At 44.0% G+C, this 13,001-nt stretch overlaps 1 protein-coding gene across 5 annotated transcripts in view; it reads left to right on the forward strand.

The window, feature by feature from the left end:
* AOAH (acyloxyacyl hydrolase) overlaps nt 1–13,001 on the forward strand; it is a 249,021-nt gene that overhangs the window by 111,833 nt on the left and 124,187 nt on the right. For 4 of the 5 annotated variants that reach the window (XM_040964660.1, XM_040964664.1, XM_040964662.1 and 1 more), the window contains one exon: nt 8,762–8,828. In XM_040964660.1, coding sequence (XP_040820594.1) covers nt 8,762–8,828 — 67 coding nt within the window. Of the gene's footprint in view, nt 1–7,659; nt 7,809–8,761; nt 8,829–13,001 lie in introns of those variants that run through there. The other variant, XM_040964665.1, reaches the window with a different exon arrangement.

The raw sequence follows: 13,001 nt of genomic DNA on the forward strand, positions 1-13,001 counted from the left end.
TAATGGCCTGAGAAAGCAGACGAGGATGGCTCAAAGCCTTGGGACCTCAACCCATTGGGAGGTCCTGAAGGAGCTCCTGGCTCCTCGCTTTGGATCAGCTCAGCTCTTGGGGAGTGAACCAGCAGATGGAAGATCTTCCTCTCTGTCTCTCATCCTCTCTATATATCTGATTTTCCAATTAAAATATTAATGATGAGTGTATATTATGAAAAAACTATTCATGAATTGCAGAATGTTTGTCATGGATTTTTGAAGTCTTCCATGCCGTGGTGTTAACATTGAGGCTCTTGAGCATGAGTGAATTGAAATAGACAGTTTCTCATTTCAGGAAAGTTTAGTACTGATTTCATTTTCTCCTTACAGCATTTCTGTTACCATATTTTGATTTTTCTTAAACAATTTACATCTCTCTTTAAAAAAAAAGAAAGAAAAAGGACAGGGGGTTATTTTAACTTGAAATTCAAAGTTACAGAAAGAGGGAGAGACAGAGAGATCTTCCATCCACTGATTTACTCTGCAATGGCCACAACAGTTGGAGCTAGACTCGTCAGAAGCTGGGAGCAGGAACTTCGTCCTAGTCTCCACGTGAGTATACTGGCCCGGGGACTTGGGCCATCATCTGCTGCTTTCCCAGGTCATTAGCAAGGAGCTAGGTCAGTGAAGCAGCCAGGACTCAAACCAACGCTCAAATGGGCACTACAGCCAGAGTATTAGCGAGCCATGCCACTGAAGAGGCCCCTCTTAAATACTTTTTCTAATACTTTTTCTTTTTTTAATCTTAAAGTTGTTCTTTTTCATTGTCCGTTTCTCAAGACATCATTTGTTATTTTCAACTGTTGTTGCACTGGTTTTAAATTAGACTTCATTTCTTCAGTAATTTTTCTTATTTCTACTGGTCTTTCGTGTCTTATATCATTTTATTAATGCCTTCTGGGTATTTTTTAAAAGATGTTACATTTCAATCCCCTCTTGGCGTGACTTTTTGGCACGCTCTTACCATTTGTAGGGGTGTTTCTCTGTTTTTCTCTTTTTCTTTCTTATAATAACTTTGCATGGGAGTTGACCTAGATACGTTGCTCACTTCTACATAAAATTCTTTTTCCAAAGCTCTTGGAAAGAGGTGTTTCAGGGTAGCGTTTCTGAATGCACAGAGCTCCTTCTTCCGTTGTCTTTGTGTAGTGTTTAAAAAGTGGAAGCCTGCTTTCTAAGATTTTTCTGAGTATGTTTCCCTTCCATTTTGATTTGGTCTTTTAGACCTTTGATCAAAATCTGGTCTCTCCTCAGGGTGGCGCTGTCCCAGACGGACAGTTTCTGGAGTTGGCGGGGAAGCGGTCCCCCAGTCCTTCAAGCCTAACTGTATTCCTACTCACTCGCTCCTCCACCCAGGAGACTTTCTAGACCCTGTCTGCTCTAATTCATACCAGCTCCTTCGGGAGTCTTGTGCTTTCAAGTTTACCCTGCATCCATTGCTTCTCTCTCCAGGACAGACACTGACCCTGTGGGTGGTGAGAGGCTAATCCTTACTGGATTGGCTGTAGCCGTGTTATGACTCTTGTATGTGGATTTAGGGTCTCATATTGAGGCACTGTTGTTTTGTTATTGTTGGATGTGGGAAGTTTTGGTAGAACCTCCAGCACTTGGCTGCCTTCACCATCATCTTTCCAGAATCTTCCCTGCAAGGAGCTCTGATTTCACACCAGTGACATTCATTGCTCCAAAATTTCCTTTCCTTACTTAACATTTGATTTTATACTTAAGACTTCCAGACCTGGGCTAAGCCTCTGCAGTTTTTCACCATGTACTTTTCCTTATATATTACATCTTCACATTATTAGACATTCACAATCTTGCTTTGTAATTTCAGATATCTTGAGTCAGAGAAAAGAGAGGGGGAAATGGAATTGCCGTTTTACAGAGAGAAGGGGAGAGAGACAGCAAGCTTCTCCATCTACTGATTCACTCCCCAAACAGCTGCAATGGCTAGAGCTGAGCACACTCAGAACCAGGAGCTTCTTCTGGGTCTCCCACACGGGTGCAGGGGCCCAAGGACCTGAACCATCCTCCACTGCACTCCCAGGCCACAAGCAGGGAGCTGGATGGGAAGTAGAGCAGCCAGTACCCACATGGGATGCTGGCACCAAAGGCAGAAGCCTAGCTTGCTATGTCATGGCCCCGGCCCCACCTGAAAACATTTGTACTTGACTTCCTGATTCTAGGAAAGTTATACCTCCCAAAGGTGAACTACTGACTGAAAAAGTCCCCTCTCCTACATTAGCCCCTTGGCTTTATGGGTCAGCCAAGAGCAAAGCATCCAGAAAGAAGACTGTTGGCATTCAGGGCTGGCTGCACCAAGTCAGAACAGCAGGTGTCCTGGGCAAATGGGGATGCCCCAGGAGAGGCACTTGTAGCAGGCATTTCAAGGTGTTCTGGCTTTCAGTGGTAAGCTGCGTTTTTAACTGGAGACATTTTAAAAGTATTCCACAGGGAGTTTGGGAGCAGGCATTCAACCTACTCAGGCATTCAATCGTTGCCTACTCAGATTCCTGCATTTTCTATCAGGTTTAATTGCTAGTTCTGGCTTCTGACTCCAGCGTCCTGTTAATGGAGACCCTGGGGGGAATCTGGGTGATGCCTCAAGGAACCGGGTCCCTCCCAGGCACTTTTGCTCCAACTTTGGCTCAGCCCCACCCTGGCCGAACTGGAGGCATCCTGGGAATGGAGCTGTCTCATTCTGTGTAACTATGCCTCAAATGTAAATAAAAAATAACTATAAATCTTTTCAGAGAAAAAGAAGGCAGTTTAGCTTTGCTTCCAGCCAAGGGTTTTGCCTCCCAGTGGATAGCACACCATCCGCTCAGGTTAAAGGCCCATGACATTCAGCAGCACCGGACAGAGCAGCCCTTGTGGCAGTTTTATGGAGGTAGAGAACAGTTCACCCAAGTACAGGGATGACCCAGATGATCTACAAGATAAAGGCTGTTCTTTAAAAATAATGTGTATTTATTTTTCTTGGAAAGACAGATTTATAGAGAAAAGGAGAAAGAGAGGAAAAATTTTCCAAGTGGCCACAACAGCCAGAGCTGAGTGCATCCAAGGCCAGGAGCCAGGAGTTTCTGCTGAGTCTCCCATGCCAAGTGCGGGGTCCCAAGGCTTTGGGCTGTCCTCGACTGCTTTCCCAGGCCACAGGCAGGGAGCTGGATGGGAAGCGGGGTCGCTGGGACACAAACTGGCACCCACATGGGATTTCAACACATGTAAGTGGAGGACTTTACCCACTAGGCCACTGCACTGGGCCCAAAGGTTATTCTTAGAAAATAAAGTCGTCTTGACCCACAATACATACCTGAGCCCAGTACTAATCCTGCATGGCACACCAGAACAGCTGATAGAAAGGGGTGACATTTTCACACATAAAAATGTGCAATGAATCCTTTCGCCTCCAAAGTGAGCTCAACGTGGGCAAACAGCATAGCCCTCACGGAGGATGCCCAAGGGCAGCCTTCTGGAGGACAGAGTCCCTGTGACCCATCATACCCTTGGCTGTGCCAGGAAGACCTTTTTTTTTTTTTTTCAAGTTGCAGGAAGCATTTCTGACCTTCAGTTTCAACTGCTGCCTTTGCCTCTGGCACTCATTAGTAAACAGCATGCAAGGAGCTCAGACTTGCTAATAGAAAAATGACGAATGGCTCGCTCCCACTAGGGATCAGCTCCCACCAGGAATCAGCTCCCACGAGGGATCAGCTCCCACTAGGGATCAGCCGATGCCGCGACCCAAAGGTCTTGCTGGAACTTCGCCTTCTCGGGTCACCTAGGCGGAAATCTTGATGTTCGTGGAATAGGAGTGTAAGAATCATGGAGACTTGACGAAAGGGGTTTCCTCACCTTCTGTAGTCGCCAGAACTCGATGTCCATGCTAGGACTTGGAGCCATGAGCCCGGCTCTGTAGCCAGCAGGGCTCGCTGTGCTTGGGGTGTTCGTGCGTGGCTAATAGCAAGGGAGGAGCATCCCGCACAGCTGCACGTGGGAGTGTCTGGCTTCCCCTGCTAATGTACGCCCGGGAGACTTAGACAAGCACTCAGGTCCCTGCCCCGTAAGTTAGAGGCCAGCTTCAACCCCAGACTCCTGGCTTGGGCCTAGCCCAGCCATGACTGTTACAGATATTCAGGAAGTGCACTAGCAGTGAGAAGGTCTCCCTCCCCTCCTCTCAAATAAAAACAAATAAATAGCAGGTCAAGTATAATAATACCACCTAAAGTGTACATAGAGGGCCTGGTGCTGTAGCCTAGTGGGTAAGTTCTCTCCTTGCATGTGCTGGGATCCCATATGGGCGCTGGTTTGTGTCCCAGCCCCACTTCCATCCAGCTCCCTGCTTGTATCCTGGGAAAGCAGTAGAAAATGTCCCAAAGCCTTGGGGCCCTGCACCTGCATGGGAGCCCCAGAAGAAGCTCCTGGCTTCAGTTCTGCTCAGCTCCAGCCATTGTGGCCACTGGGGAGTGAACCAGGGCATGGAAGATCTGTATCTTCTTTTCTCTGTAAATCTGTCTTTCCAATAAAAATAAATAAATCTTTTAAAAAATTTTAAAGAAATACATGACAGCTGAAAATGTTGATTTCAAGGAAATAATAATACAGTGATTTCTGCAGGCTAGAAAGGGTAAAATGGAAGGAGAATAGGAGGAGATTGGATAATGGGCAGCAAAATTGCATGAGAGGAATCTTTTCTAGGTACTTATAACAGTTTATTATATTTTTTTCATAAAGAACTAGAGAAGAACATAAAGATTCCCAACATGAGAAATGATTAATATTTAAGGAGATAGGCAAGCTAATTATTTTGATATGATCATTATACATTATGTACATGGATCCAATTTTCCAAATGTACTCCATAAGCATATGTATAGTTTATCAACTACGTTTTAACAAGACTAAAAATATTCCTGGGTCCATTGAAGCGAAGGTAAGCCGGAGGTAGTTTACAAATTGCAAAATCCTAGGTCTTAATTACACTTGTAGCTCTGTATTCTGAACGTGCGACAACTGCCCGGCCCTTTGCTTGCCTCCTTTTGCCCTTTGAAAAGCCACATTTTCTGTTTTCTTATGTTGCTCTCAAATTCAACTCTTTGGATCTATAAAAGTAAACACTGCTCAAGCTCCCTGGTCACGGGCAATGTTGAACAGAACAACTTTCCCCTCGGTGGGTTGCCAGCAGTATGCTGTTGTCAGGGTTTTCATCGCAGGTGTCAATAACATCCAGGTTACCATTCTGTCATGACTGGCTGGGGACATCCGTCTCTGGACACTTCTCCCATTTGCTGTGTATCTTTCCGTGCTGATGGTGAAATTTACCTCACCGAAAGCCGCCACCCCATGGCCACCTGCTCTGCCACTGCTCCAAATGGACCCCTCAAGGTAGCAATCACAGAATTCATTTGAGGACACTGATGGGTTCAGTGGTCCTTGTCAAAGAGTAAGGAGAACCCTGGGAGCATTCACTTAGACTAGAACAAACCAGAAATCTAAGAAACACACACCCTCATCTCAACAGAAAAAAAGAAACAAGAAAATTTCCCACTGCCTTTCAGCCAATTCCACAAGTTTTTCAAACTTGCTAATGCTGGATTTTAAAGTGTCCTATTCTGGACTAAATTAGTTCTATGTTGGTGATGATTTAAATTTGCTTCCAAATGCCTGGTTTCTTCACTTAAGTTTAGATTATCCAATTTAAGTAAAATTCTCTGACTTATGAAGCGACAGAAATTGCACTTGAATCTGTAGATCAATTTTGGGAGTATTTCCACCTCAACAGCATTAAGTCTGTGAATCCATGAATATAAGATGTCTTTCCATTTGTTTCGACCATTTTTAAAAACAATTTTTTTTTGTAGCTTTGGAGAATCTGTTTTACAATTTTCTTGTTAAATTTATTCCTAAGTATTTCATACTTTCTGATGTTACCATAAATGGAATTCTTTTCTTAACTTCATTTTTATTTTCTCATGATACATGAAAGCACTGTTGCTTTTTGCATTGTCTGACATCCTGATGACTCCTTAGGAGTCTCTGCAGATGGAGATGACGCTGTCTGTGGGGGCTGGCACAGCGGGTTAAGCCCCTGCTTAGAGTGCTGACAGTTGACGTTAGACAGCTGCTTCCAGTGCCAGTGTTTCTGCTTCTGATCCAACTTCCTGTCGTGTACGTGGGAAGGCGGTGGAAGATGGCACAAGCAGCTGGGCCCCTGTTACCCATGTGGGAGACTAGGATGGAGTTCCTGCCTCCTGGCTTTCGCAGGCCCAGATCTGTCTGCTGAGGCCGACTGGGAAGTGAATGTGTGTGTGCCCTTCTGTCATTCCGCCTTCCAAATAAAATTACTTTTTTTTTTTTTTTACAAAGAACAGGTAGTACTTCATCTAAAAATCTAAGCATTTTATTTATAATCTATCTGCCTTTTATTTCCTAATTCTTCTGGCTAGATTCTTCTATGTCATGTGGGAAAAAAAAGTGGGAGAGCAGACGTCTCTGTCTTTTCCATGACCCAAGGAGGAACTGCTTCGTCTGGTTCAGCTCAGTATTGTGTGAGCTGAAGGGCTTTGGTGGATAACCCTTGGGTTAAGGAAGGTCTCTCACTGCTAGCTTTGAGTCTGTGCCTCGGACACTTTTTCCCTCTCCTGAAAAGGTGCTGTGGTTTGACAAATGCTGTTTATAACTCTGGGTGATCGTGTGAGACTTTTATTGACAAGTGCTAAACAATTAATTTTCAGATGGAGAAAACCTTGCATTCTTGGAATAAACGAGTTTATTAGTTGAATAATTATGTTTGTCATGTTACTGAATGTAACTTGCTACGGTTTTGTAGAAGATCTTTGTAGCTAGATTCATAGGAGATTTTGGCATGCAGATTTATTTGCAAAAATTTTGGTTTCTTTTCATTTCATTTTGAAGGCAGAGAGAGAGAGAGAAAAGGAGGCAGAGACGGATCCGTACACTCCATCTCAGGTCCCTGCCCAAGCATCGGGTCTCCCACCTGCATGGCAAGGACTTGAACTCAGGCCCTCTGGTTTGAGATGTGGGTATTCCAAGTGGATCTTAACTTCTGTGCCAAACATCCGTCCCTGCATCTTTCAGTTTTCCAATCAGGGTCACTTTATCACCGAAAAATAAATTTTAAAATGGTGCCTTTTCTTCTGTTGTTTTTGGAAAGGTTTGTAAAAGAATTTGTATGAATTCTTCTTTAAACATTTGGTACCATTCATCACTGAAGCCATCTGGTCCTGGGTTTTTCCTTTGTTAGGAGTATTTGATTACTGATTTGATCTCTTCACTCGTCATATGTCTGTCCAGATTGCCTGTTTATTCTGGAGCCAGTTTCAGAATTTTGTGTCGTTCTAGGAATCTTAACATTTCTTCTGAGTTGTCTAATTGTTTTGCTGAACAGCTGTTCATTGTATTGCCTCATAATTCCTGTTATTTATGCAAGGTCAGAATAAATGTAGAGAAATAGTTTTAGTTGCCTACCATAAGATTATAAGGTATTTAAAGTCTATTGTTTCTTGTCAAATAAACATTTTATTTTGTTAATGTTTTAGCATAATATTAAACATTGTTTATTAAGTAAGTTTGAAGTACCAGGAAGAATTCTCCATATTAATCTATCTCCCGCCACTCCACTTTTCCAGCAAGTGCCAAGTCCCCAGCCTGAAAATTCCTATCAGTCAGCAACTGAGTGGTGTGTAACTGTTCTGTGATCCTGAGTTGTCAGGGTTTTACAACAGACTAAGAGAAACAAGACATAGGACTGGAATTAGCAGTTATCATTGTGCAGTCAGATCTGTCCTCAAAACTTTCCTGTGTTCCCGTAAGGGGCTGAGGCTGTTTCGTTCTTGGTCCTGCACCGGGCTTTTGTGTTCCCTGAGGTGGGTGGCAACACAGGCACAACTCTGACAGTTGGTCTTCTTTTCACTCCGGGATAACAAGTTAGCTTACATGAACTAGCCAAGTGAGATCATTCCCCGCTGCCTCACCCCTTTGTATCAGAGCTACATTTCAGATTATTTTCTTCAATGCAATCCTGTTTCTTTCAACTTCAACAGAGATCTGCCAATACTCAGATGCCCCTGCTGTAAGGAGTGGGCAAGCATTTGATGCAGCCATTAAGACATCATTTGGGATGTCCTCATCAGATACTAGAGGGCTAAGCAAGTTCTTCTCTCCATTCCAGCTTCCTGCCAGTGCATACCTGTGGAGGAGACAAGGGATGGCTCGTGTAGTTTGACCCTTCCACCCCTTTGGGGACCTGAGTTCTCACCTCCCAGCCTTGGCCTCCCTCGTCCCTCACAACCATTGCTATTGCAGGTACGTGAGGAGTCAGCCAGCAAAGAGAGTTTATCAGATGAAGCATCTCTTCCCCGACCCCTTTCAACTAAATTGAAATAGAGAGTAAAAGAAAAACCCAGAATCTGACTCAAATTTTTTTAATAAAACTTTTATGATCTTTAGCATATAAAGTGGCATTCATATACCTCTGAAATGGAAGTCTTTTCCTTCTTTTATACTTTATTGTATTTTGATAAGTTTAAGATGTTAAATAACACAAAAATCATATTTATGGAAAGAACACTTAATAGACACATTAAGTATAATATTTCCCTTGACTCTTAATAAGGTAATAGTTGAGCTTTAGTTTTTGGTAATCATCGTTAACTCATGTGTTACATGCTTCATGATAAAAATACAATCTATTTGCTTTTCTTATTTCTTTTAGAGAAATGGTTCTTGAAAACAACGTGCTACGCGATGGTTCATGTGTTTGGAGCAGACATCATAAAACTGTGAGTATGTCATGCCATATAAACCCAGTTGTGTGGCTGGGATGTGGGAAGGAGCAAGTCAGGAGGGGGCAGGGCCTGTGTTGCAGCTTGCTGGCCTCACTGGACAAGGGCATGTGTCACTGAGCAGATACTGCTTGGTGGGAGAACAGTAAGTGAAGTCAGAGTTTTGGCCCTGGAAGGCTCTCCTTCCATTGCTGGGACCGCTGGTCTCCTTGTCCCAACAGTAAGAAGCCTTTCAGTGAGTTCCCAACAATACCACCAGCAAAATGACCACATCCCATTGGTTAACATGGGCGATGGACACTTTCTGCTTGTCTCCCCACCTTGTCTCACACCTCCCCACTTGCACTGACCCAAGGTCAAGTTCCTGCAGGGCCTTTTCATCTCTCAAAGGCTCGTCTGATCTGGTTTCTCCAGGCCCTGACCCCAGCCCCGGCCCCTCCTGTTGTTATCACCTCTCTACTTGCTATCTTTCCTCTTACCATTCATTGTTTTTGAACTTGGGCACTGTATAAGATCAACCATGTTTTCTGGTTCACAGCATTTTCTCATCAGTGATGTATATACTGCTTTCTTATATTTGTTATTTAGTTATTTGCGAAGTTACCTTGATATAATCTCCAAACTCTTCTACCCACTTCCACTGAGTCCAACCACATGGTCCATGGTTGATTCTCTGGCCTCTTTCCACATAAGTGAACATCATACTTAATTTCATGCTCTTTCTTCTATTTCCTTTTTCTATGATTTTTATTATATATGAGAAAAAATGGAAAATGCAAGCCATTTCTTAGTACAAAATATAGTACTCATTATAAAATATATGTAAATTATGTATATTTGGGGTTATCTCTGACTTCTCTCCTTGTGACAGGTGCTCCTACAAACACTTTAGTGGCTCCTTTTCAGTGTATCCTTAGCTCTAGAAGGTTCAGGGGATGACATCACCCTCCATAGATGAGTGCCTTGAAACACAGAAGGAGCTTAAAGTCATACATGCTAGGGAGATCATCGGTGCTCTAGCATGTCGGATGACTGTTTTGTTAACACAGAACTTCCAAATGGTTTATCCCAGGGGCTGGACTGTTTAGAAGAAGGGACCTCGTTCTCTTCACTAACACTCTGTCATGACCATTTTCTCCCAACTGAACTCTCAGCCTGCAGGTTTGCCCCTTGCCTGGCAACCCCAGAATCCACATTAGAATCAGACTTATGCTTTTGGCTGCAGACCTTTCCAGGTCTGCATACAATCTCGGGGTATTCCTAGCCCCATGCACAAGGCTTCCCATGAGCTAATTCCAGACACACCCCTTGCTATTGAGCAGTACACCAAACCCCAAACCATTTGTGGCTCTCTCTTTACACCAAGAGGTTTCTTTTCTAAAAGATTTTTTTTAATTGCAAAGTCAGATATACAGAGAGGAGAAGAGACAGAGAGGAAGATCTTCGATCCAATGATTCACTCCCCAAGCGGCTGCACTGGCCAGAGCTAAACCAATCTGAAGCCAGGAGCCTGGAATCTCTTCCGGGTCTTCCATGCAGGTGGGCATTGGGCCGTCCTCAACTGCTTTCTCAGACCACAAGCAGGAAGCTGGATGGGAAGTGGGACTGCCAGGATTAGAACCGGTGCCCATATGGGATGCCTGTGCATTCAAGGTGAAGACTTTAGCAGTTAGGCCACCGTGGCGGGCCCACCAAGAGGTTTCTTACTTGGTAACTTGCAGAAGCTGCCCTGACATCTGGTATGTTCAAAACCTCTGCTGAAAGACAAATCAAACTTCATTAGAAATCAGTTTCCCAGGCTGACTAGCCACTCAACACCGCCCTTCCACACACACACCCATACATGTACACACGTGTGCATATAGGCAATTGTAGCACCCTGATTCTACTAGTTTGAAAGCCTTCTAAAAATCAGGAGTACACCTCATTAGTTTCTGTGTCTTCGGGCATTTAGCAAAATACTGATTATGTTTATGGGAGGAAGGATGGAGCGAGGATAAAGGGAGATGTTACTACCAATATGTGATTGTCAGTCTTTTCATCAATAGTACCCACAACATTGAGTTTAAATGTTACCATGACTAATGGGGGACATCTGACTCTCTGGGGCCTACTGTAATAACCAAGCATAGAAAGTCTTCTGCAGATTACTAGCGTATGATACAATTTTCATTCCTACCGATATGTTTATAAATTTCATATATTTGGATTTTAATGAATTGTTAATAAGTAATGCCTACAGATGAGCTGTGACTAGACTGTTTCAAAGAAAATTATTCAAAAGTATTAGCACAGAAGAAAGAAAATAGCTTTTGAGGCTATCAAGAAATGCATTTCCTTTCTTAGGATGAGCCCCAAGTGGTGTTGTGAGAAATGGCAGCTTGGCTAAAGAGGGCTGGCTGGGTATGGGTCAGGGAATCAGACGAGCTGAAAATGACACAAGCCAAAGGCTCTAGAATGCACCAGGCTCCATACTGGGTGCCAAGGAGCTACGACTAGGAGCAGTGCCCTGGGGGGAAAAGGGAAGTGATTTGGGATAGTATTCAAACTCACTCTCCCTGCTCTTTCTCTCTCTCTCTCTCTCTCTCTCTCTCTCTCTCTCTCTCTCTCTCTCTCTCTCTCTGCTTTCTTTGCCTCTTTCTGTGTAACTCTGCCTTTCAAATTAATAAAAAAAAAATTTAATTACTTGAGAGGTAGAGTTACACAAAGGGAAAAAGAAGGGTAGAAAAATGAGAGAGAAACCCACTGACTCCCCAGATGGCTATAATGGCTGGGGCTGGGCCAAAGCCAAGATCCTGGAACTTTATCCAGGTCTCCCATGTGGGTACAGAGATTCAAACACCTGGGACCATCTTTGCTGCTTCCCGGGTACATTAGCCGGGAACTGGATTAGAAGAGTAGCAACCAGGACTTGAACTAGTGATCAGGTGGGATGCTGCCATACGGACAGAGGCTTATCCCACTGCACCACAATGCTAGACCCATTATCATTCCTTTTGTTTGTCATCCGTTTGCATACTGATGAGAATTTCTCCTTTGTTTGCTCTTCTTACAGTTTATTTTAAGCAATCAGTTGCAGCTCTGGGTTGAGCTGAAAAATGACAAAGTCATGATTTAGTGTTACCTGAATACCGTCTTCCAATATTAAATGGATTTCCTAACCAAGAGGGCTTCTCTCCTCATTACTTACACTAGTCAGGTCTCAATATTTCATGGGCTAATTATGTGGCAATTATACTTCCTACCCATAGGCATGGCCACAGCCACAGAATGGTGTAAGGAGATAGAACTCAGGTGTCCCCTCCCACACGCACCTTCTAAGAACCGGGGACCAGGCAGTGTCTTAGCCCATTTTGATGTCTATAATGAAATGCCTTGGATTAAGTCATCTGTAAGCCAACATGTATTGCTCATGGTTATAGAGGCTAGGAAATTCAAGGTCAAGGTACCTGCCATTGTGGTGTCCAGATGCTTCCCAGATGGCATCTTCTTACTGCACCCTCACATGGCAGCAGGGCAGCTCAACTCCCCGGGGCACTAGGCTATATTCATCCAGGCACAGAGCTCTCACAGCTCTATGGCCTCCTACATGTATGAAGAGCTGTATGGTCTCTTCATCTGATCACATTAAAGGCTTGACTTTTGGCATATGAATTTGAATGGTGAAGGGTAATTTCAAACAAATCCAGTGTATGAGAGCTGGCTAAAGGCAGAAGGTGTGGACAAGTCCCTGAATTTGTTAGAAATCTTTAGGGACAGCAGTGCAGTCCTGGACAGCCACATGACGACAGAGCCCAGGAGAAAGTTTTTAGCAGAAGTGCTCTATGGCTAACCCAAGTGCACGTGGGGCTTTCTCAAGAAGCATTCACATTTCAGATTCTAGATAAGAACTTTCCAGGGTCAGGACCTCGGGGTTAGCAGCGGGAAAGATGATGGTAACGTTCAAGGCAGCTGCGGCCCAGTCACTCCAGCCCTTGTGACTGGCACTGACAAGCTCCCCCGTCTCCCTCTTCCACAGTGTGCCCAGAGCCTGCCTGGACTTTCTAACACTGTCTCGGTGGCCTGTGGTAAGGTCCTCTACCCAGCAGAGCCCAGAGCAGTGGAAGAGACGCATGCACAAAAAGACAAAAGCTCATTATGCAAATTATAATAATTATCTGAAGCAGATCC

Source organism: Ochotona curzoniae, unplaced genomic scaffold (genome assembly GCF_017591425.1).
Source record: "Ochotona curzoniae isolate NIBS_2020 unplaced genomic scaffold, NIBS_Ocur_1.0 scaffold_3835, whole genome shotgun sequence".
Taxonomy (NCBI): Eukaryota; Metazoa; Chordata; class Mammalia; order Lagomorpha; family Ochotonidae; genus Ochotona; species Ochotona curzoniae.